This window comes from Tyto alba, unplaced genomic scaffold (genome assembly GCF_018691265.1).
Source record: "Tyto alba isolate M040663 unplaced genomic scaffold, T.alba_DEE_v4.0 Super-Scaffold_33, whole genome shotgun sequence".
NCBI classification, from domain to species: domain Eukaryota; kingdom Metazoa; phylum Chordata; class Aves; order Strigiformes; family Tytonidae; genus Tyto; species Tyto alba.
This window is the reverse complement of record NW_024881308.1, coordinates 383,404-408,374: the sequence shown is the minus strand read 5'-3', so window position 1 is coordinate 408,374 and position 24,971 is coordinate 383,404. Positions and strand designations below refer to the sequence as shown.

General features: G+C 49.4%; 1 protein-coding gene and 1 non-coding gene across 3 annotated transcripts in view; one reads left to right on the top strand and one right to left on the bottom strand.

The window, feature by feature from the left end:
• The window catches only part of LOC104358208 (rho GTPase-activating protein 39), a 65,560-nt gene extending 52,248 nt beyond the window's left edge, over window positions 1-13,312 (bottom strand). The window contains exon 1 of one of the 2 annotated variants that reach the window (XM_042801119.1): window positions 13,027-13,312. Coding sequence is in view for 1 of the 2 variants with exons in the window: in XM_042801118.1 (XP_042657052.1) it covers window positions 12,752-12,762 (11 nt within the window). In the remaining variant the exon portion in view is untranslated. Of the gene's footprint in view, window positions 1-12,751; window positions 12,884-13,026 lie in introns of those variants that run through there. The other variant, XM_042801118.1, reaches the window with a different exon arrangement.
• Window positions 13,313-22,247: 8,935 nt separating this feature from the next.
• TRNAE-UUC lies at window positions 22,248-22,319 on the top strand. Its single transcript has one exon. It is a non-coding gene; the product is annotated as a tRNA-Glu (tRNA).
• The last annotated feature ends 2,652 nt before the right edge of the window (window positions 22,320-24,971 follow it).

The window sequence follows — 24,971 nt, the reverse complement described above, 5'->3', positions numbered from 1 at the left end:
TTCTGTGATGAAAAACAGTCCCAGGACCAGTGTCTGGGGCCTCACTGCTGACTCTTACCCATGCTAAAAAATTACTGTTACACCCTACGCTTTGCATCCTATGCTTTCACCAGCTCTCAGTCCATAATAAGACCTTTCCTCCATGCCCATGATGACTTAATTTCTTAAAAGCCTCTGTTGGAGAGCCTTGCCCAAGGCTGTTTGAAAACACACATATATTAAAACTATTGGTCCTGTTACCAACATGCTGGCCAAGCTCCAGCAGGTCAGTGAGGCAAAGCTTGCCTTTACATTAGCTCTCCTTACTGTTTTCCACGCAGCTGTGCTTGGCCATGCCTTCAGTGATCTTGTTCTCCAGTGCAGAAGCCCAGGCATTGAGGTCAGATGCAGTGGTCTGTGGTCCCCATGACCCTCTCTAGCAGTGTACCTGGCACAGACATTGAGCCACCCGATATGTACCTCCCTTGGCCTCCCCAAGATCCCCCTCTTTTAATAAATGCCATTACATTTGCCACCATCAATTTCTGCAATACCAAGGGCACTTAAGCAACAAGATATACACCAAAGTATCTCAGCAATTTCAGATTTCAGATTCTACAGCAATCTTGAGTAAATGCTCTCTGTTCCTTACAGTTTCTTATCAGTTCTTCTGTTTGCTCTAAAGCTACTTCTACTGACATTCAATATGAGACAACTTCTCAGACAGCTCTTCTGTAGCAAGCTTGTAGTTTGCAAACCTATAAAGCTCCTCCACAGGAGTCAAGACAGACAAAAAATGGTTTAGATTTTTCTGTGATGGCTTTATCTTCTATGCCTCTCAATTTGATCTCTTCTGCTGCCTATCTCCAAAAAGTTCCTAATGCATTTTAAAATTAATCATATTTGGCAAATTTACTCTTCAAAAGCCTTATTCTAGTCTGCCTTATTTTGATTTTACATGTAATCAATCGGCTGAAATGGATACTTTTTTGGTCTTGTATGAATACAGCTTCCCCTTTTTGACCAACATCCTTCTCACTCCACCAGCCTTCCTTCTCCTACACATTTCCTTCTGTTTATGTCTTTCTTTAGAAGAAAAAAATGAAAGTCCTTGATCTTTTCTTGGTGGAGGTATCCATTCCTCCTCCTGAGCCGTCAATGTCATCACCAAATAACTTCCATACCACCTCTGGTCCTATCAGCTACTCTTTAGCAAAGGGACAGAGATGTACAAAGCAAGCAAACATCAGGGCTCTTACACAACTGCAAACACAGACAGCCCCTCTTTAGCAGAGTCAGATGTAAACACCAGCTCTGCAGCAGGGCAGACATAAATCTCATTTATTTTATTAGTGCTGCCAGTCATAAAAAGCACATCATAACCACAGGCTTATAGTTATTATGGCTGTTCCTAGGCATACACATAAGCACTAAGTTTTCACAGGTAACTGCATATTCCCAGTTTCCAGGTGCCCAAACCGAGATATGTTTCCAGCTGGCAACACGCTATGTAACCAAAGCACCTCCTAAGGCACCCACCAGATGAGAGGAAGGGGGGTCAAGGCTCCTCCTTCCTGAGGGGCTACAGGACCACATCAAAGGGCAGCCAAGATCCCAGGAGATAAATGGCCTGTGGCAGCACCTCCCTTCCAGGAAGCAGCCACAGCCTGGACCTTCTCCCTTGTTTTTAGCACCACTGTGCATGCAGAGCTGCAGTCAAGGTCAAGGCCTGCACAGCTCCTGCCAAGGTCCTGCCAGAAATAAGAAGCAGAGCCCAATTGCTAACAAACTGCAAAACAGGTTTAGTCAGCAGCAGGTTTTAATTTAAGAAAAAAAAAAAAAAACAAATTCACCAATCCATTTTTACCTGAAGCACAAAAAAACCCAAGGGTTTGTCTCTCCCAGATATTCATCACTCTTTTGGACATCTGTCATAGCTTAGGTGTGAAGTTGAAAGAGATGAAGCCTGATACTCTTCTGCATCCCAAGCAGCATGGAAAGCTCTACCAAAACAGGGCTGCCCCCCAGAGAGAGGCTGCCTGAACATCCCCCCAGCAGCACCCAATTTGCACAGCCAGCAGTACTTGACACTGCTCTTTGTCCACGGACCCACATACCGCTTGTCCTAATGAAAGGCTACACTTCCATGAGGACCAACAGAGCCGTCCAAGCCCTAGTACAGACATCTCGCCATTAAAGCTGTTGATGCTCATGGATGGCATTTGCCTTCCCCAGGCAAAACAGCCCCACCATTAGGAGGGTTTACAGCTATAGTCCTATAGGTAAAGTAGCACAAGTTCCTACCGCTGGTAACAGCCCCCAAACGCTAATTTCAGGGGAACACTGTTAACTCATGTAAAGCCCCTCAAATCCTCTCTGTAGGCCACAGAAACTCCAGGTTTAACCCAGGTCCAGCTGGGATGCAGAATACAAGAAAGCAGCACCGCAAGCAGACCCATGAAAAATTTGTCTGTTCTCTGACCATCCCCACATTCACTTGACGAAATGGCTACTGCTGCAAACAGTAGAGCTTTGAGCAGGGTAACAGGAATTAAACACGTGCCCTCCCCCGCCCACACCATGCCATTCCCAAGGTCCAAACTCCACTTTGAGCATGTGCCACACTCACTGCCAGGACTGCAGTAACAGAGCTGCCATGGCCAGCTGCAGGGGCTATTTTCTATCAGTGCCCAGGGTACAAGTTGTAGGTGGTATGAGGAGACACTCTCAAACAGGAAACCCCAAAGAGCCTCCACTGCAGGACTGCAGCCCAAAATCATCACACGTCAAGAACAAATCACCACCAGCACCATCCAGGCCAGGCAAGAATGAGCACATCAACAACTGGAAGTTGCCCATTTTTACATTTCAAGCAGAACTCCGGCCTGTTTCACTGAGCTATTTAGTGATCATCATGCTGTCCACCTTTTTCCACCTGCAGTCTTTCCTTCATGCTCCAGGGACAGCAGAGTAGACAGAACAAGTAGCCCAAGATGAAGTTTCCCTCTAGCCTGGCAGCAAGCACACCCTGCACTGAATGTGCTGGGTTACTGAAAAACTTCTCCACCACACACAGACAGCTCTCACAGCTCAGCAGAAGGTTTCCTTATCCAAATGGGGACAAGAGCAAGTGTTTTCATCCTTCCAACACCAAATAAAGTTTAAGCACAGAAGTGCTCAAGTATTAGAGGCAGCACTGGGTGGCTGATGGGGGACTCTGCCATCACACCCTGAGAGGCCACCTTGCTAGGGAAAACTTACGGAGAGCCAGAGAAGCTGAAATCACTGACATCTCCCCCTTTGCTGGGCCCATCCAGCCCCCCTTGATTCAAGAGCAAAAGCAATCTGAACAAGTGTGCCCCATGAAAGGGAACTCTGCCCCATGGCAGCTCTCTACCAGCCTCCCGCTCGCACAGTTGAGTTTTGGCATTCAAGACCAAAGTCTCAACAATGTACCCAAGGTCTCCTCTGCAGCGAGGCGTCCACAGCTGTCCTGAGGGACCGTGGGAGAAGCTGGATAACATCATGGTACACTGAAAGCAGAGTGGATCCAAATACTTGCTGCTGCTGGAAGGAGTGGGTCCCCTCTGCATCCCCCCCCATGCTTTTTCCCTATGGTGCAACCCCAACACTCATCACACAAGGACAGTGGAGCTCCTCAAATTCTAGCAAGCTGAGCTAGCTCTGTGCCACGTGCAAGGTTTCTGTTGCAGGGTTTTTGGTAGTGGGGGAGGAGGCTACAGCAGTAACCCCTGTGAGAAGCTTCTTGAAAGTTCCCCCGGCTCCAAATTGGACCCACCTCTGGGTCCAAGCCATTCAGCAATGGTGGCTGCACCTCTACAATAATGTATTTGAGAAGGGGAACCTGGGAGGGGGTTGGGACTTGTGAGGAAGAATTGGGAGAAGGATGAACACTCAGATCAGTGGAAGGAAGGAAAAGGAAGCAGGGGGAAGATGCACCAGAGCAGAGACCCTTGTATCCCATGGTGAGACAGCAGGGCCACCCCCCTGCTGCCACCCATGGAGGTCCACAGTAGAGCTGAGGCCAACCTGAAGCCCTGTGGAGGAGCCCACACCACAGCAGGCAGCTGCACTTAAAGGAAGCTGGGACTCTGAGGGGAGAAGCAGCCGCCACTGGTGTAGTTCAGCACTGGGAGGACTGCGACAGGCAGGGAGGGGTGGGGGGGAACACCACCACCCACGGTGGATCAGCATGGGAATGGCTGCCTCCCATGGGAAGGACTCACTGCAGAGAAGCTTCGTGGAGGACTGTCTCCAGTGAGAGGGGAGCCACGTGGAACAGGGGAGGAACACACAGCATTCACCTGCCCTCCTGAGAAGGAAGAAGTGTCATGCTGACTGTAACCCCCACCTCCTGCCCCCTGTACCACTGGGGAGGAGGGAGAGAGATCAGGAGCAGAACTGAGCCTGGGAAGAAGGGAGAGCTAGGGGGAGGTGGATTTTTGGATGTGGTGGCACTTTTCACTGTCCCACGTGGTCTGTTCAAGTGTTGTCTTTGTTAGGGACTGAATTAAAGTGATAGCTTCTTTTCGTCCCCTAACAAGTCTGTCTTTTGCCCGTGACTGTAATGGGTGAGTCATCCCTCCCTGTCAGTATCCGGATTCCTGAGCCATTCTGCTTCATTTTCTCCTTCCCATTCCTGATAGGGGGAAGGGGCGAGTGTGCAGCTGCGTGGTGCTTCAGTTGCCTTCTGGGCTCAAATCATGACAGCTAACTAAGAAGCAGACAGTTTTCTCTTGCTTTATCGAACTCAATCATTCTGGACCCAAGGCCAGAAGAAATGAGGGTGGCAGTGCATAGCTTCACCCCAGATGATCATCACTGTTTTTCTTATCTTTTATGCTTATTGCAGACTTTTGCTTTGGAAAAGTCTTCAGTCTCCAGAACCTCAAACCTGTGTTTTAGACTAATTTCAAATTATAGCTATAGTGAATTTAGGCTGAGTTGTCAGACTGCCACCTACTCACCAGGCACTTCCTCAGCAGCTTCTAAACCCGCAGTACAGAAAGGACCATGGCACTTGTTTTTTACCCTCATTTTCAGGGATTTTAAAGTTAATTTCACAAAAATTGAAGTAGCTTATTTCAGGGGCAAGCTTTCGAAGGAGTTTCCACACCAAAACAACTCTTCTGCCTTTTGGGCTCTAATGCAGGACTGCAGGCAAGACCCCAAGGGCAGCACAAACAGAAGCCCAAAGCTATGCTCCAAGCCCAAACACTACTTGCTTCACACTAATTTTACTATACTGACTAAATGCAACTCAGCTATATCCCAGACAGACTATCCATTATATTAGGATGGTATAAATTGCTAAGAAAATGTACCTCCATATTACAACATGCTTAGCATTTGTCCTTAGGCATACATTAAGCACTTGTCATGCCAGCCACACTCCAGGCTCTGCACCTCAGCTCACAGTCCTTTTGCCATCTCTTTGCTTCAATTGATGTTGATTTATCACCAAGAATTTGTAAAACACTTAGAGCTTTTCTCCTTTCACCACAGCTTAGAGCAATGCTTGGAAGGCCTAGTAGGAAAAGCCTCCAAACCTAATTACTGTAGCTAGGGAACAAAGAAGAGTAAAACATTGCGGCTGATACACAGCTGGGTATCTGTAGCTATCAAAGGACTACCAAAGAACTACAATATACATGAGGAGTAAACAGTCACCAGACCAGAAGAGGACCAAATACGCACTTACAGTTTTACAACAAACTGAACATGTTGAAACTAACAGTAACTTCTTTTACTGTTCAAACACATATAAGGGAGACTAAGAGCCTGGATTACAGTATGTGACCACCTGAAGCTTACCCCATGTCTAGAAAAAACCTCACCATTTCCCACACAGCACCAAAAGCACACAGGGGACAAGCCCGGAGTAGATAAGGCTGCATGGGGGAGCACGACTGTGCAAGCAGATTAGCAGGGGAGTGAGAACCATGCACTTAGAGCAGCTGGGGTGGCCAGGATCAGTCGACTGGAGTAGGTCAGGGTCTTGACAACAAAACCGAGTCAGCCACCCTGAGGGCCAAGCAGCCAGTGCAGAAGCACCAAAAACTGCAGCAAACATCCACCACCTGGTCTAACCACAGCCTCTGGAGGGGCATCCTTCCAGGCAACACTACACAGCCCTGCTCCCCCATCACATCCCCCGGGTCTGTACTTAATTATTCAGCTATAGTCTCCTATGATAAATTCTTCTCTGACTTCACTTTGTTAGTGAAAATATTTTACACCAATTATCTTTCTAAACTGAGCCCTGGCTGCTCCTACACATGAAAACCCAGGCACAAGGTATTGCACTGCATCAGAGTCAAAAAAAACCAAGACAAATGAACTCCATTTCATTAAAAGGGATTTGCTGAGCTTGATCCCAACTCCTCAGGCAGCATTGTTCAGGGCATTTCTTGGTATCACTGGTGATGGGGCCAGTAAGCCTCTTTGTCATTCTTCTGGGAAAAGAAAATAAACACAAGCAAAACCAAACAGAAAAAATAGACCTACAGAACAAAGAAGTTATCCCTGCTACACTGCATCTGGCCCTGGGCCACCATTTCACCATGTCCAAGATGACACAAAAATCTGCCTACACTGAGTCTTTTCTGCCTCTGTAACAAGTTTCCAGCCAGAAAGCAGCAACCTTGTTTGCCCAGGTAGGAAACAGCTCCATCTGCCAAAGGAGAGTGCCTTATGGCAGTGTCCTGTATCTGCCAAGTTACACAGAAAACGAGCTCAGCACAGGTTCGGGTTTTTTGTTTGGTTGGGTTGTTTTCCTGCCCCATGTGGCTTGTTTGTTTTTGGTAGATCATAAACCCTGTGGCTAAGAAAAAGGTCAGTTTAGAGGGGCCCAGAACTGCTCTGCTCCAAGTTGAAGCAGAAACATGCAGCAAGTCCAGGGAGCACAGTGCACTCACCATCATCTTCATTTCATCCCACATCAGAGCAATTTCAATCAAGGAAGGCAAAATGCAGTGAGAGCTTGGCTCAAGTAAAACACGAGAGGGGTAAGAAAATACATCCTCTATATAGAACCAGCCTTCTCTTTGCCTCTGGTGGCTGATGAAGATGCCAATGAATAATTTTATTCAGACTGCTCTATTTCAGAAGCTCCCCAGCACTTGGCAGCCCTCGGTGGGATTTCATACAAGTCCTTAAGTCAAAAAGGACAAGATCCTGGAAAAAACAGAAATCTCAGCATCTCCAGAACTTTAGTCTTTTGGCTTGTTTTTTTCAAGGAGAATTTTCTAAAGTTGCTACTGTCCAACCCGAGTCCCTTCTTTTCACCTGAAGCGCACAACTGCAGGAGGCCAGACACACCCCGACTCCTCAAGCTGCTATAGAAGCCATACCAACACTCCCCCTGGAGATCACGGAGTCCTCTCCATCTCTCATGCTTCATGGCAAACAAGCAATCTAGATCTTCAGCATCCTCACTGTAAGCTCCCCAAACCTCTTTTGGCTCTGTGCATTGCATAACCAAAAAATGGCAGCTGACAACACACAAAGAAAAAAGCTTAGGAGATTAGCCAGAGGATGGCCGACACTAGCTACACTGGAATTTGCTGGTCAATATTCAACTGGAAATACAAACCACTTATTCCTTACATCATTAACCTCAAACATTTGGAACAGTAATTAGGATGAGAAAGTATATCCCAAATAATGATATTTTTTCCATTCTCCCACAAGACAAAGACCAAATGCAAAAGAATTTTCTCTTGACCTACAGTGTCTAACTCCAGGTATACAAGCCAGATGGGCCTCATGTCTGCTGCTTTAGTTAATAATTTCCTGCCACTCAAAAACTGACTGCTTTAAGACATTGCCCAAAGCAGAAGACTACTCCTCCCCGTGAAAAATATAAAAGCAATCCGACAGCTTGCTTCAGTGGTTCATGACTGAGCTACTGAAAAGCACAAGAAATTGACTGATCATTAAAAGCTCTCTTTCCTACAAGGGAACTGCCCTTCTGCACACCTTGACAAATGCAGAATTAACATCAAATGTCTAAGTAACAACAGCAGAGCTCAGAAACCCTCTATGAACCCATTTAAAACCAAATCCCTGTGTCTGCTCTGGAATTTATCTTTATTACAAATAAGAGGCACTTCACTAACTATTCAAATCTACCTGGAGGGCTTTTTAAAGAAACACGAGTGTATACATGTCACAACAAGGCACAAATAATTATGCTTAACCTGGGAAGGACTGATGAAGTCTAAAAGGAGCATTTCAAATTCTGATGTATTTATTTGCTGAAAGCTTGCAAGTATATCCTCCTAATTGCATCATCCACAGAGAAAGCCATTTGGGTAGTAGGACGGGAATGAAAACACTGAGAAAGGAGATCACATGGACAGAAGAAACCCTGCTTCTTTCCTTTGAACTTCTGATTAGTTTCCAGCTGAAGACTTGTGTGTCTGAAGGTGCTTCCCAAGGATCAGGCTTTATCCGCTTAGAGTCAAACACCATCACTGAAGGCACAACTCCACCTCAGGAGCTAGCTCCAGGCCATGCTGGGCCTTCTGATGGGAACAGCATGATGGTGGAAATAGGACTACCTTGTCCTCCACAGTTTGTCACACCTCTTCTGCCTCTGGCAGCAGATGTACTGGAGCAAAACCACACTCCTCATTTCACTTAAACCCAGTCAGTCTTTCACCCTTAAACCATTTCATCCTAAGGAAACTGCCCTGGCAAGCTCACCAATAGCTCCAGCAGCAGAGATGACACCAGGAATGCGTGGCAGAGGTCAAGCTGATGTTAAGTGCAGGGGGGAGAGGTTATCTCCACTGATGTCAGAGAGCAAACAGATCTTCACTACCCCAGCTCATTTACTGTGAGGCAAGTTACCACAATGCTCATCCAGGAATAGGCTCATCCAGAAGACGAGAGTGGGAAAACCTGCTGGGAGCAGAAGCTTGTCCTGCAGTCACAGCTAGCTATAAAGAAGACACTTATTCATGACCTTATTTAAATCTTTAAAAGAGGGTAAACCAAAAAAGGGCACACGGACCCAGTTCAGAGGATGTGGAGGACTCTGCACTGAGTAACTGCTGGACATTCAGATGCCCTGCCAAAACCAGAAGACCCCTTTGCTGTAAAGCCACAGCTGAGTTTAGACACAAGGAGTTTGTTAGCAGCTCCAGAGCAGGCTGAAGAGGTGTGGAAGTTTTAACCTGTTCCTAAATTAAAGCTTCTGAAAAAACACCGAAACTAGTATTCAGGCAAAGACAAATTAAAGCCTGAATTAATCTGAAATAATGATATACAACAAACTCCTATTCAAGACACTATGATGAAATTTTTTTACTGAGTCTCAATCAGAACATAAAGCATGTGAATCCTTTATATTTTGTATTAATCAAATTAAAATGGCCAGCCAAACCATCAGGTTTCCCGGTGAAAAAAGTGCACTCAATTGCATCCCCAGTCCTTCTACCCACCCATTTAGCAGGACTTCAGCAATCCCCAGTACTTCTGGAACAGGCTGGAAGATCTCCCTCTACTCATGTCCCAAGGCTATTTAATTCAAACAGCCAAAAACATGCTGCTAAAATGGCACGTCCAAAATGAAAATCTTTCTTCTACATAGGTTAAGAGGCAACCAAGCAGTATTCTAATGCATTTACCTATCAAGAAATATAGATATGACATCCTTTTGTGACTTCAAAGAAAGGGTTCATGAATACAAATATTTATTAAACTTCACTGCCAAGGGAAAAAGAAACAACACACAGGCCACCCTCGTAGGCCAAAAAGCCAGAATACTGCATCGGTTCATACTTCATTACCTTTAATTACAAAATAATTCCATTAAAGGTGGATCCATTTAGATCTTATAGTCCTTCCCACAGTCCCTCAACAATGCTAATTGTTCTTCCTCCATGTCTCTATGGGAAAAAAACAAACCAAAACAAAAAAATCGAAAACCAACCAACCAAACAAACAAAAAACACCCCACAACACACAAAAACCCCCCCACACTGTTCCCTGGTTTACAAAACTTTATCTGGTTGCCAGCAGGCAGTTTCCCCAATCCTATTAAACCAACCTCAAAAGATTGGCAGGATTGATTAAAAAAATGCCTCAAAGCTCAGACCCAAATACACTGAAATCTGCAAGATTTTCTTACGCATTAGGTAGTTCACTACTGGAGTCTCAGTCTCTCCTGCTTTCATCTTTGCATCACAGCACATTACATTTTTCTAGAGATGAAGTAAATCAGTTGAACAAGAGGCATTCGCCTATTGTGTCCCTAAAGCAGGGCAGCATTCAGTGAAACAGATCCTGCACGTCTTGTTGGCACACTAAACATGCAAGTTTATCAGGATGTTTTCAGCTTCACATCCAGTAACCGTCAGGCTAAAAGAAGCCTTTTGCATCACAAGGACTACCATAAAATTATCTTGGTTAGAAAATGAACCAGGCCAGTATACTTAGATCTCCCATAGCTTATGTGCTCCCAGCTAAGGTCACGACATCTGTTTCAGCTAAGCAAACCTGTTGTGAATACAGAAGCATGTGAACTATCCGACCAAAAACCTGGCTTTAAAATCTGCATTCCTAAAATCCCCTGTGATCTCAGCATCATCCCAAATAGCCTCCATCCAACTAATATGAAAGAGCTGTCTCATCAACCTGGTAAAAATCAAACTCAAATAGCACCAAAGAGACAGGCATTGGGGATACACTGGAAAAATTATGCTGGAATCCAGTGCAAGAAGCTCCATATTCTGTTGCAGTGACTAGAGGAACGATAGCCCTAAATCTATGTGGCTTTGTCAGGTTTTCCAGTTTATCCCCCAAAGTGAGCAATCTGCAACCTCTGTCCCTGAGCACCAAGCGCCCTTGGCTGTCACAAGCAGGGAGGCAGAAGCAGCTGCTATGAGTTGCCACTGCTAGCAGACCGAGAGCATGCTTCTCTGCTAATCATTTCACTCTGCATGAATTCTGGTATTCTACATCCACTCTAAGGGGGATTTACTATCCCTTCCCAAGACACTCCCTTTTCCAGACTAACTCAAACCATGTTCTGCTGGAGAAGATGCAGAAGAGACTGACTAAAACCAACTTCAAACACAAGAGAAATCAAAAATTATTCCTAACACCTTGCACCATCACCGAGGTACCAGGCAAAATGCCAGCACAGCCCTCCCTCCTCTGACCCAGACAAAGAGAACGTTAGAAGCCAGCTGAAATCTGGTGGCCCTGGGGAGAGCCACACTGGAAGGAATGTTAAGTTGTTCTGAGCTTTTCATCTAGGACAAAAAAAAAGTGCTGGCAAAACAGCACAACAGCAACTAGAATCAGCTGTGTGGAGGATAGTGCTTCTTCCAGGCTGTGTACCTTCCTCCCTGCAGAGCCAAACTTAATTCAACCACTTCTGAGCAACAAGCCAAGTTACAGAACAACCAGGAGGAATTCTTCGTGAATGGCATTAATCAGACGAGCCATAAAATCCACCCGCGTTTGTCGGAAGCAGGATGTGGCCTGGGAAACTTGCCTGGCTACCTGGCCCTCCATTTTCACTGCCAAGAGGTGATCCTGGCTCTCCACCCGCTTCCAGGTGAAGAGTGAACCCTTCCTGGTCACCCCCCTCCAGCAAACCAAGCACAACAGCCATTCCTGCACTTGACCAAGAAACCATTGTCATTTTGTAGTTGTGCTTGGTTTTCTTCAGTGAGGGACGGCAACTTATACGCGCAACTCACCCCGGAGCCCGCGAGTCTGGTCCAAAACGGGTACAAAACCAGAGGGTACTGCTGACCGACCGTTCCCCCGCAGAGGTGCGAGGGCAGCGGGCAGAGCCCGGCCGCGGTCGCTGAGGAGCGCGATGCTGCCGGCTGCCGCTCCGCCGGACCCGCTCGGCCCAGACAGGACGGGGAGCTCCGGGCCCGGGCCCGGCCGGCTCAGCCCGGCCGAACTCGGCGGCTGCGAACAGCCCGGTCCCGGCAGCGGCCGGAGCGCCGCCGCGGAAGCCGGGCCTTGCGGTGGAGCCGGGCGGCTGCGGGAGTTCCACACACCCCCCCCCCCCTCACACCCCCCCCCCCTCACACCCCCCCCCCCTCACACACCCCCTCCCTCACACACCCCCCCCCTCACACACCCCCCCCCTCACACACCCCCCCCCTCACACACCCCCCCCCTCACACCCCCCCCCCCTCACACACCCCCCCCCCACACACACACCCCCCCCTCACACACCCCCCCCCCACACACACCCCCCCACACACACACACACCCCCTCACACACACCCCCCCTCACACACACCCCCCCTCACACACACACCCCCTCACACACACACCCCCTCACACACACCCCCCACACACACACACACCCCCACACACACACACCCCCCCCCACACACACACCCCCCCTCACACACACCCCCCCTCACACACACACACCCCCCCCCCCCACACACACACACCCCCCCACACACACACCCCCCCACACACACACCCCCCCACACACACACACACCGCAGACGGGCCAGCACAGGCAGGAGGGCGGCGAGCGGCGGCGCGGGGAGCGGCTGCGGGAGGGAAGCTCCTCGCACAAGTTGGCCGCCCGGCCCGGCCCGGCCCTGCCACCGCCCCAGGGCCCGGCCCGGCACCGCTCGCCCCCCACCCGCCCGCCGGAGCCCGCGGCTCGCCCGGCCCTCCCCGGGCCGCGGGTGCCCCCCGGCCCCGGGACAGCGGCGCCTCCCGCCCGCCTCAACAGGTGCGTGGCGGCCGCACTCACCTCTCCGCCATGGCCCCGCGCCGCCCGCCCTCCCTGCGAGCGGGGCAGGATGTGAAACCCGAGCCCGGCCCCGCCCGGGGGGCGGCGCGGCCCGGCCCGGCCCGGCCGCCGGGACCCCCGGCCGCTCCCCGGGTCCCCCTGCTGGGGGGCGCGGGGCCGCGCCGGGCCGGGCCGCGCCGAGGGCAGCCCCTGGCGGCGGCGGCGGCTCCGGGCCCCCCCGAGCCCCCCCCCGAGCCCCCCCCCGGGCCCCGGCGCCGCGGAGCCCCCTGCCCGACCTTGCCGAGGGGCGGGAACGAGAAGGAGAGGAGCGAGAGCCGGGATCTCGGGTTTAGAAAAGCCGAGGCGCTGTTCGAGCTGCAGGTGATCGTCCGCTGTCGTGAACAGGTTCGCGAGGAAAATCGTGGTTAGCGGCGGGAGCCGTGCCGCCCGTCACGGGTGGCGTGGCGGGCCACACGGCTGCCCCCCTGCCTTAGACCACCTGGAGGCTGCGGCTGGTGCAGGGCTCAGATACAGCCGGTGCTGGCTCCTGGGTCACGGCTGCCCCGCCAGATCGTTCGGGTGTCCCCGACACTGCCCCTTGCTGTGCCTGGCGCTGGCGGCGTGGGTCCACAGGCAGCTCTGCGGTGCACGGTGCTTTAGCGGCTCTGCTCTGCCCTCTGTTACTCCTGACATCCCCCAAGAGTGGGGGTGGAAAGTGGAATTTAGGCGAGTGGGACTTGGAGCAGCCTGGAGCATGGAGAGAGGAAAACGTCTTCATGCTGTATGCTGGACTGTCCCTGAGAGGTGACATGGTGGAGTGACAAGCCCTGGGTCAGCACACGGTGTAAGGCTACCATGCATCTGGGTTTGCCCATACATGCCCTCTGGTTTTGCCCTAGCAATTTTGTCTGGGCAGATTTTGGGGACTTTATGTGTTCATCTGTGTCCTGAGAATATAAGTAGCCTGCTCAAGGCTGGGCAGGAAGACCAGGCGTGTCCCCCACGCATGCACTGTTCAACCCTCAGCATACAAACAGCAGTTCAGAGGCCTCTGGAAAAGATAGCGCCGTGCTCCTTGACCACCATAAGTAGTCTGAATAAACAAACTGTGCACTAAAGGTCAGCCCCGCTAGATCAGCTTTTGTCAGCCACCAGTTTGGAGTATGTCACTTGGCATAGCACCACAGCGGAGCCCTTGTTGTATCAGTGACTGCTGCAATGTGGCACTGCTCCCAACAAATTTTGTATGGGGTCCTGTTATTCCAGAATAGGAACAACCCCATGTGGAAGCAAATCCTGGGGGTTGAACTGCCTGGATGCCTCAGACCCATCTAACTGGGGGTGCAAGACTTGGCCAAACACTCAGTGGATTTCGCCACTAACAGTGATTTTGGGCCTATATCACACCATGCAGAAAACTTCTGCTGCAGTCAGAAATGAGTGTTCAGTTTATTAATCACCCCGGGTGAGCCAGTGGATGGGGTCCCTGCCCAGAGTGATACCGCACTGGTGGTGCTCTCTTGCAGACAGCATTTTGGCACTACCAAAGAACTTCAGAGTAACTTAATCTGAAGACATTAATGTGAAAGTCCCACTGCGCTTTTAAATAACAAATAGAGAGACAGTGAGATCATGGCCACTCCACACTGGCTGGACGTGCAGCTGCATTGTGCTTACCACGGGGGTCCGTGCAGCAGGGGCCGGTGGAGAGCAGGGCCCCTGCAGGGGCTGCGAAGCTTCTGGAGGTGCCCGCAGTGCGGTGGGAGAGCAGACAGGGGAGGCTGAGTTTTGCAGGGCTGCAAAGCTCAGGGACTGAGGCATAGGCAAGCCGAGAAGCAAAAGAAGAGCTAAACCAAGTCTGTGTTGGAAACAAAAGTTTGCTGGTGTAGCTCTAACGTAGTTCAATTGTCAGCTTTCCTTGTGGAGGTGCAAATATTATTCACCTTTGCTATACCTGTCCGCTGAAGGAAATGGTGGTACTGGGAAAATGCTTATAGCAGCCTGACAGTCAGTGTTCAAGGGCTCTTGTAGATACAGACTTGGTGTATAAAAACTTTAACAGCCTGATTGACATTGCTGTGCTAGCAAGAACCTTTGGATAGACTGCGGATAGAAGCTGGGGAGGTGGGAGGTTGCAAGAGCCCCAGCTTCAGGGGCCCCACAAAATGAGTGACCCAACACAGTACATGGGAAGTTGGCTGCAGGAGGGACCAGACAAGCATTTATTTTTTCTGCAACATTCCCATTTTATTTTGCATATTTCAGGGTTTGATGGTAATGTGCAGGCTGTTTTCAATTTACACCTCCATCAGGCTTTCTAGAGAACCTGTAACATCATTGGTTAGCTGCTGCGGCTAAAATTCTTGGGACATGATTCTGCACACAGCGCGCTAAGACATCCCCTCTCTCTTGAGGCCAAATCAAGCAAGCTGGAGGCACTCAAGGACGCAGAGTACATGCTGAGATGACATCTCAGATCAGTCCTACTCATGGGCTAGCAGCCCTGTGCTGTCTTACACAAAGTCATGCAGCGGGAGAGCATCAAAATGAAGAGCTAAGGAGACCACTGTGGAGGCAGAACCTCCCCACCAGAGGATGGTCACATACATACCTGCTGGCACCAAGGACACTCTTGGGAGCAGAGATCCTCACTGCCGGAGTAGGAAATCTGGGTGAAAGGAGGTTCAGTTACTAGGCACAATAGACGGTTGTGAGGCTGTCACTGGCATACAGGTGCAAAGCTGCCAGATCAGGGTCCATCTCTTTGGGAAGGCTGGGGAGTACTGGTGGACATGAGCTGTGTCAACACCAGTGACTCAGGGAGGGGGAGAGAAGTCCCAGAGGGGAAAAATTAAGCAGCTAAGGGAAAAGCTTCTTTTGTGGGACCTCTGCAGTGACTTTTTCAGAGTCTTTCACAGCTCAGGCAGTCATGGGCTGAGGAAAATTTCTACCAGTGGTACCTGGTACAATAACACGAGAAGATCCTCCTCCCGACATACAGGAGGGTCACTCTGTGGCACTTACATGAGAGTTTAAGCCCACCAGTTGTGATGCCTGCCATTCAGTACACCAACGATGGCAGCAGGAGGTGAATATGCAGTGTCTGAACAGTCTTTGAGAGCATGGCAAAGACATTGCAGTGTCTCTGAGAAGAGAGGGTTATAAACCCTGACTCTTTTGCTAATAACAAAGCCACACTGCCTACAGGAAGAAACAGCCTCCATGAATTGTGAGGACGTGAACACTAGATCACTGTAAAATTAATTAAGAGATGCTTGATCAGTGTTTCCAGGCCAAAGTACTCCCTTGCTGCCTGTTCTTGGCTGAAGGATATTTCCTACACCTGTCACTGAAGAACTGCAAAAGGAGCCAGTGCCCTGAGATCATGCTTGAATCATTTCTTCAGATGCTGCTCCCAGGTGGAAGAAACTGTAACTGGAGTTGTACACCCACCCCACTTTCGTGAAGCTGCTCAGCTGGTGGACATTCGTACTTGTGCACACACTGCACATCAGGAAATGGCAAGTGGAAGACCTTATATGAGGAGTCTTCTTCATCTGTGGGTACGGAAGAACTGGTGATGCTAAAGGTAAGGAAAGCTCAGTATTGCACTGCTGCTGCCCTGCCCACACGTACTTGGGCTAGGGAGATGGGGCAATGCCCAGGCAGATGTGCTACAGCTGTGATCGCAGCCAGTATGTTGCCCTGGAGGTTTGGGCCAGCGGGCACTGCCCTTGCTCTGCCTCTGTTAACAAACTGGGCTGCACAGCCTGGAACCAGGCCAGCCCGGTACCAGCCCCACTGTAAGTGTCTCCGTATGTGGTAAGGGGCGAGCAACAGCTCCAGTCAGGTGTGAACAAACCCAGTGTTGAGGAGAGACCGGTGATATTGGGAGTAGATGCCTAAAATACTTGGCAAGGTTTGGGTGTCTGGCCTTACGGCCAGCACTGACCCAGTGCAGCTGCAAGCTTGGATCAACCTTTCAGGGTACCAGCGACAGCGGGAGAATGAGCTGGGAGATGCTTCATCAGTGGCTCCCTGCTCCACTCCGGAGCTGCACTTAAGCTCAGGTCCTCACCCTCGGCCCCGCCTGAGCTATGTTCCAGTGAAACTTGTGCCAGACCTGGCTCCTTCCTGACCCTGACTCACCAACTGGGTCAGGAGTCACTTGACTGTGACTGACCCTGGTTAGCATCACCAAACCAGCTCTGCTCCTCTTGCATGGTCGGTATGGCACTGCCGTGCTGTCACCGCATCTCCAGCTCGTCTGTCACCTCCTACTGCACCCAGCACAACGAGCCCCCATGGCTGAGAGGGGGAGCTGGAGCAGGAGCATCTCTGTGCATTCTTGTACTGAAGGAGCCAATAATACCAGAAAATACTCTGTACTGTGCAAGCCGTATGTTAAATAGGTCAAACTACTACCAAGATACTATTGTGAGTGCCTACACGTGGGCAAGATTTCTCACCATGGGCAGCTCTTTGTTGCAACAGGAAATAAGATTAAGTGCGAGGTTGACCAGGAGGTATAGTTCACCCACATGGAAAATGGGATATCTCCATCCTTGGAGATATTCAAGGTTTGGCTATACAAATCCATGGATGACTTGGTCTAGTGTTGATGACGGTCATGCTTCAAGCAAGAGTTTGGGCTAATGCCCTCCAAAGGTCCCTTCCGATCAACATATCTGTAATTCTATGTCAGGGGCTTGAGGTTCGAGCTGGGCAGGCAGCTGTGGTGAATTCTACATTATTTCAGAGCACAGAGATCTTGTATTAAATGTCTCAAATACCTTATTGAGTGGGACTAGGCTGACCTGGATGCAGAAGTTGCTGTCTGAGGTTCTCTCAATTGTGCACTGTGAGAGCCCTCTCTGACAAATGGTCTTGGCATGTATGAGGCAAAGAAAAAACCATCCCTGTTGTTAATTAACCCTGACTGTATTTTGAAGCTGACTGAGGATATCAAATAGCCCAGGACTGTCCTTTGGAGGAAGCTATTTGGAGATATTAGGCCATTTGTAAAAATATGTGTTTTTAAGCAGCAATCAGCAAGTTTTCTTATGGTGGGCATGATGTAAATTTATGTAACAAGCCAGGTGTTCTGCAATGGGGCTTATTAAAAATCATCCTGTCCCCATTTTTTCCATCTTACTGTCTTTAGCTCCCTTCCAAAGTAAGCAGTCATGCTATCGTGTTACCAATTGGCAATGGCAGCAGCTGGCTGTAACCCAACCTTAGCAGCATGGGATGCAGAAACAGATGGAGCAGCAAATGCTCTTTGTTTCCTCTCCTGCTTTATAAAACAGATTGTGACTGAAAACACACAGGAGAGGTTTCTGCCATATTCCCTGCTACCATGGCTCCCTGGCTGCTGACAAAGCTGTGGGATTAGCTCTAGCAGGGGTTACCACTCCCTACAGCAAAGGAGAGCTTTGCCTTTTTAGGGGGGAGCTGCAGAGAGCAGAAGGGCATCAGATACAGTGATTACAAACCCTTAGAGGGGAAAGAAGGGTGCAGTGGGTGAGATGGCTGAACTGAGCTGAGGGTTCCCCATGCATCAAGTCCTGATCTTGCTGTGCTGAGTCTTGGTTCTGGTGTTCATCTGAGCCTGGGTGAACCACATCAGTTCATTAAACTGGTACAAAACAGAAGTGAGTAGTGTTTTGCACCACCAGAATGGGCAGGGAAGAGAGAAGAATGGGGGAGGAAGGTGGATATGCAAACGTCCCTTGTGAACCAGATCAACTCTGCTCTCCTGGGTTACCCTTGTCCCAAAGATAGGCAGACACAGGAAGGGAAGCCCATGGTCCCAGGTCACTTTCTATGAGCTGAACTCTGAGGCTGCTGGCAATGATGGTCAATGTCCACAGCAGAGGCTTGCCTGCCTTGCTTCAAAATTCCCATAAGAGAAAGCCTCCCCAAGATAAGGTGCATACATCCCTGCTACCATACCAGCTGCAGGTTCCCAAGGGACTTCTATTTGATCACAGGGTCTCATGCCTCTTTGTGTCTGGTAAGAGCTCTGCTGCTTTCAACCTATGTCCTTTAAGGATTTACCAGTTGGTCCAAATGCATGAGCTGAGCAATGATGCTCTCTCCCCTCCAGGAGACGTTATACACTGGAAGACAAAGTGTGTGGGGGTTGGCTACATGAGTGCCACCATCAGCTGCCTTGAGCTGGGGGACAGCTGCCTAGAGCAGAGGGCACTTGCCGAGAGGCGGGTGGTCAAGGCCAGTGACATGAGACTGAGATGGCCTTGCCACGTGCACCCCAACAGCAATGTGAGCGGTGGTGACACAGCTGTCCGATGGCACTGTAACTCCCTGCTCCCTCACCCACCAGGCCGCATGAGCTGTCTGGCCTGTCTGTTTTTTCTGTGGCTGATGTTTGTGCTGGACAATGTAATCTTGTAGGTACTTGCCAAGGACTGAGTTTATTTCTTAGCCACAGACAGAACCTGTAATTTCTCGAGATAATCCCGCAGTCTGATGATTTTTCTTACAAGCCTTGACAAATTAATTTAATCCCCATTTCTGTGAGAAACCTGGAAAGAAAGTCCCATGGTCAGGACTCCAGAGAAAGATGGGGATTTGCAAGGTCACCTATGCCATTTCTCACCTGTATAGAGGCTCTTCTGGGGGTATTTCTTGCTGGCCTGGTCTCCTGGCGCAACCATTCAGACATCTATCTGCAGCCCTGTCAGGGTGCTTTGCATTATAATCTGCCTAGATTGTCTCCGCTTCATCCCATTATTCCTGTTGTTAACTATCACCAAAAAAAAAAAAAAGAAAAATTCCATTTTGTTGTTTATAGATGTCCCCCACTGAAATATCTTCAGGTTGTTATTTCTCAACATACCCTTTCAGTGAAATAATACAGATTTGACTTTTTAAAACTTACACTTACTTTTTCTTTTGACTGTACACCACCTGTTTACTAATACATACTGATAACAAGAAGTCCTATAATGAGTGCAAAAAGTGGATTATACTCTATCTTTTACCCTTTCTCATACAGTCAAGGGTTTGAGGACTGGTCACGCTCCTGCTGAAGTCAGTGGGAATGGCAACAAGTTCTTTGCTCTACCACATAACTGAAGGGAGAAGTTAAGTTTCTAACCTGTGGTTGCCGGTGTTGCAGTGCCAAAATGCCAAATTCTTATTTCCATTTGCTGCACTGACTTTGTCAGGCAAGCTTGATTCCTCTCAGCATCCAAGTATTCAGCTTTAGTCAAACCATTTTGAAAGCTGCTCATTGCTAGTTTTTAAATATCATGGATATCTACTAAGCAGACCAACTCAACAAACGGGTTCTTGTATTTTAATTTGAGTGCTGTGCACGCGGGCTGGGTGCTGACAACATGAATGCATGCATCTCTGTCCAAGTTCCTCCGTGGCTACCCTTTGTGATCAGCTGTTGTTAGAGGAGAGAGGTCTGAGGTAGTCAGGAAAACTGGGCAGTCACTCTGCAGGTCAGGATCAAGCCAGTGATGGTAACTGAAGTCAGACAGAGCCCGGTGACGGCCATGCAGGTTTGTAGTGACAAGGCAGAGCCCAGGCCAGGCAGTGAGCCTGCAGGTCAGGGTCAGAGAGACCAAGGGCTGGGCACAGCCACAGGCACATCGCCGAGAGCGCTGGAGACAAGCGGACCTCCAACACAGCTCAGGTGGGGACTGAGGGCCCAGGACTGATCCACACTGGGGCTCCTGGGCAGGGCGTGCAAGACCCAGGTGAGGCTGGTCAGAGCTGTAAGAGCTCGTTAGCACCCTCAGGGCCCTGAGAGCAGCAGGTATGATAACAGCGTGAGCATGGTCAGTCTAAATAAAGCCAAAGGTCTACCTCTCCCAGTGCCCTGATCTCCAGGAGTGGTCAATAAATTGAGACCTCTCACCTTCCCTCATATGCAATTCCTGAGCAGAGTGAGAGGGCTGCAGGTGCTGGCACTGCTGCTCCTTCTGTTGACACCTTCCCAGAGTTTCTGGAAGGAGAAGCAGCATTGTGCAGCACTGAGACTGGAAGAGAGGCTGAGGACAGGCACAGGTTGGTGCATGGGAGAAGTTAAAATCCCCAGTCCTTGAGGAGCAAATTTTTCCTCATCTCACAGAGATGGACTACGATCATCTCCTGACAAAAAAAAGCAGGGACCTTTGGCTGGAAGCCAATCCCTCCTCATGTCCCTAGCACAAACCACAGCAACTGTGTGTGGGCCAGTGAGCTGCAGCTGGGATCCATGCAAGGAAACGGGATCGGCTGGAATCTACCTTATGCGGTTACCATGAGATCCACTTGACACCTTGGATCCTATTCAGGATCTTCTCTGCTGTCACATGGACATGGTCTGCACCAGCTTCACAATTGGAAGGGTATTTAATAGTTCAATAGCTTGCTTTACCATGCTTTGCAACCATAGCAGTCTATTTTCAGTTTTTTCTCCTGGTGATAGAAACTGTTCTGAGACATTTTAGCAGCCTCCATGCTTCTTACAAGCATGTCATCCTTTTGGCTTATTCATTTTTTAATAAACTCTTTTGGGAGGAGGTTCTTTGTTGCTGTTTTTCTTTTAATGACACCAGATTTAATACATTATACTCACTTTTATACATAGCTTTTTGAATAGCACAGTTTTGAATAAAGCCCCTGACACATCTCAGCACTAAACCCAGTCTCTTCTTTTATGTTCTCCGACCAACCACTCCAAAAATCCAGCCTTTGTGGTATCCAAAATGTAGCAACTACATCATATGCTGATGTGACATTTACTCACTCAGTATGGGGGTAATTGGAGACTTCATTGTGATGATGTTTTCTGCCTTGGCAGCCTTTCTGATCTCCTAAATATATCACTGTCACCAGCACTGGCTCTGAAGACTGTTCACTACAGTAGTCCTAATACTCCCCTTTGCATATTTAGGTGTGAATTTTCTAATTATATGGGTTTAGTGTTACATGTTGGAAGACTAAAATCATTGAGGCACACTGACTCTGAGGTTTCTTTGGCATCCAGCATCATTCCTCCACAAGCACAATTTAGTCGTTTCTTTCTGTATAATCTGTAGTCAGTTATCACAATGTCCCCTTTGCACCAATTTCTGATAAGGTTGTTCTCAGTCAAAACCGGGTAGTTCAGTTGTTCCAATTTATATTTTGATTGCTAGGATTTGTACAGAAGCATATTTGTGCCTCTTAACCCAGTTTCTGTACCTTTTTGGGCTGCACCTGTTCATCCTCCCACGTGTCATTTCCTCCCTCTTCAGTGTTGTCAGCCTCCATCCCCATCTTTTAACTGAAAGAATTTTGATGGCTTAGGGAAGGACGACCCTAACTTTTGCGGGGTTTGGCACAGCAGCTTTCTCAGTGGCACGGCTCCCCGTAACTCGACGCCGGTGTCCGCAGCCCCCCCGCCCCCCGCCCCGCTCCTGCGGGGTGACCCCCCCGGCCGGCGGCGCGCGGGCCGGCGGCGCGCGGGCCGGCGGCGCAGGCGGCAGATGGCGCGGCAGGGCCCCCACGTATGCGGTCCCACATGGTCTAGCGGTTAGGATTCCTGGTTTTCACCCAGGCGGCCCGGGTTCGACTCCCGGTGTGGGAAGGAATCGTTCTTTTTTCCTCACGCTTGTTTTAAACTTTTTTTTTCGTTAATTCTGAGCGATCCCTTCCACCACCCGGCAGGCGGGGTAACAGGAATGACCCCCACCCCAGACCCTCTGCGCCTCCCCAGCGCCGTCCATTAAGCAAGCCCCCTGGCCTGCGTAGCAGAGCCAGGGATGACGAAGGAGGACCGGCAATGGCCGGCGTTCCCCCGACACGACTGTGGATTGAGCCAGCCGCTCCTGCGGGTCAAGTCACGGCTGGACACGCAGCCTGTGTAGCCGCTTGCCAGTCAAGGTCCCTTATTAGCCATCCCCACGCGGTCGGTCAGCAGCCAGCCCGAGGCCTGTTGGGCTCATCCCTTCTCCCGCACGAGCCAAGGCCGAGGCAGGTGTTAGTGCAGTAGATAAAAAAAGACGTCTGGCCTCCTTTCAGAGCGTGGCTCCACAGGCAAGCAATGGGAGAGAAAACCCTCAGGAAAATCCACCAAATGAGCCTGAACACACGCTTAAGTTGCAGTGATGAGAGAACAAAGAATACAGAGCTGGTTAGACCTGCCCTGACCTTCAGGGGGCTGTGGCTGACTGGGAGCAGTAGGAACCGGCAGCACAATAAACCTCATTTTGTCTGTGAAAAAATCATTAATTTTGTTTACAGCCAACCTGTACACAAATTATTAGGTTGGAATTGGCTTACTATAGCCAATGCTTTTTTTTTTTTTTTTTTTTTTTATTTTTTATTTTTAAACAGCTCATTTTTCCTAAATGTCCCAAACTCAATTAAGTTGACCAGTTCAGCTTAGAAAGACTTGGACACACTGTACAAGAGCTTCAGGATCTTTTTAGGCTATTAGCATTTCAGCAACTTTATTAGAAATGACATTAAATGACACAATAGCTTGGGAGTTTCACGAAAACAGGTTTTCATTTGAAAATCTATAGGGCTGAGTTATTATACCTTAATTGGTTTAAATATTTCTATATGCAATAGCAAAATTATCATTTCAGGAGGCACAGTTTGTTTAGAACTTCTCTTTACATTGTTTTGGATTCGTGGGGCAACAAAAAAATAAACTAAAACCCCCAGCCATTATTGCTTATCTTGTGCTGACTTCAGCAGGAAACTCACTCAATGTTATCTACACTGTGTTGAACAATTGGCCAAAACTTACTGCGTATTATTAAATATAAATGAGCCATTTTGTGGGCTCCCATGGGAAATGAAGCACTGTTAATGAGACAAGTGGGTTCTGTTTTACAAAACACTACTTATTTTCTGAGTTAAACCATTCAGCTTCGAGGCTCCAGCAATCTGCAGGGGCTTGGGCTAAAAGCCGCACCAGAATGCCAGGTCACTAGCCATTTAAGTTATGCTTGGAACTAAAGTGGCTAAAAAGCTGTCAGGCAGTGGTGGCCCATTATGGGGGGGTGTAGTTTCTGACAGAAGGGTACAGCTGTAACACCTTCAGGTGTTGTTACTCTTAATAAACATAATTAATCCTGTCCAGCCCTCAGCCAAAGGGAGGAAGGTCAGACCACTGGCACGGTTAAATCATCACATCAGAAGAACTAATTGTGAAGGAACACAAACAATTTTACTCCCCTGCCCAATCGATGATCTAACCTGCTCTGTCCCTTTCTCCTATACAGTAAATAAGAGGCTTGAAACAGCAAATCTGTAACGCTCCTCTAGATCATTATCCCAAGGCATGATAAAAGTATTTCAACCAGGTAAGCACATCTGATGTTTCCTCCTGTGCTCTCAGGCTCCAGCATCAGCATCTCAGGGGCTTCCTGACCTGGACATGACTTACACACATTGTGTATTTGTCACAACAAATCAGTTCTTTCCACCTGTCAAAAAGGTAAGGGGCTTTCCTCCCTCTGATACGAGATCCCCAACACCCTTCTCACTTGGAGCTGCCACCCAGGATGCGATGCTTACACTGGAGATGTTAACACAAGGGACAACTGGGATCTGAGGAAAGGTGTTAGTTTTCTTTTACATCAAGCACTTAGTTATTTGATGTAACAGATGTGGGTATAAATTGGGACACCTGTCAAATGGCCTGCCTAAATGGGATACACACTTGTTCCAGCAACTGTATAGCACAATAAGCATCTGAACACCTTACACGGCTTTTGGAGCCATGAGACTGTAAAACCACTTTTGGCTACACGGTGCTCAAACAGGGGAAAAAAATAACACTTTCCCTAGCAAACACACCTAATCTGGACAGGACACCTGTGCGGAGCCAAGACACAGGTTGTGGCATGCAAGAGAATAGGACCTGCGGAGCGGAGGAGTTGCCGCAAGTTTGCCAGAAGGCAAGAGGCCGTGACGGGGCTGGGCGCTGGGGCGCTAGCCCCCAGGAAATCCCGGCCGGCCCGGGGTTACGGCTGCTCCCCGCCAAGCGCCCCTCAGCCATGGCGGGGCAGGGACTCGCCCCCTCCCCGCGGGTCACCTTTGACCTCCCGCCCAGCCCCAGACGTGCGCGCGGGCTGTCGCGAGAGCCGGAGGGCACGTGACGGCCCCGCCCGCCTGCCCAAGTCTCGCGAGCGTTCGACCCGCCGTTGACGGGCGCGGCGTCTCGCGAGAGGCGATCGGCGCTGGTGCCTCGTCTGGCCCTGCGTCTCGCGAGAGCCCCTGCGCC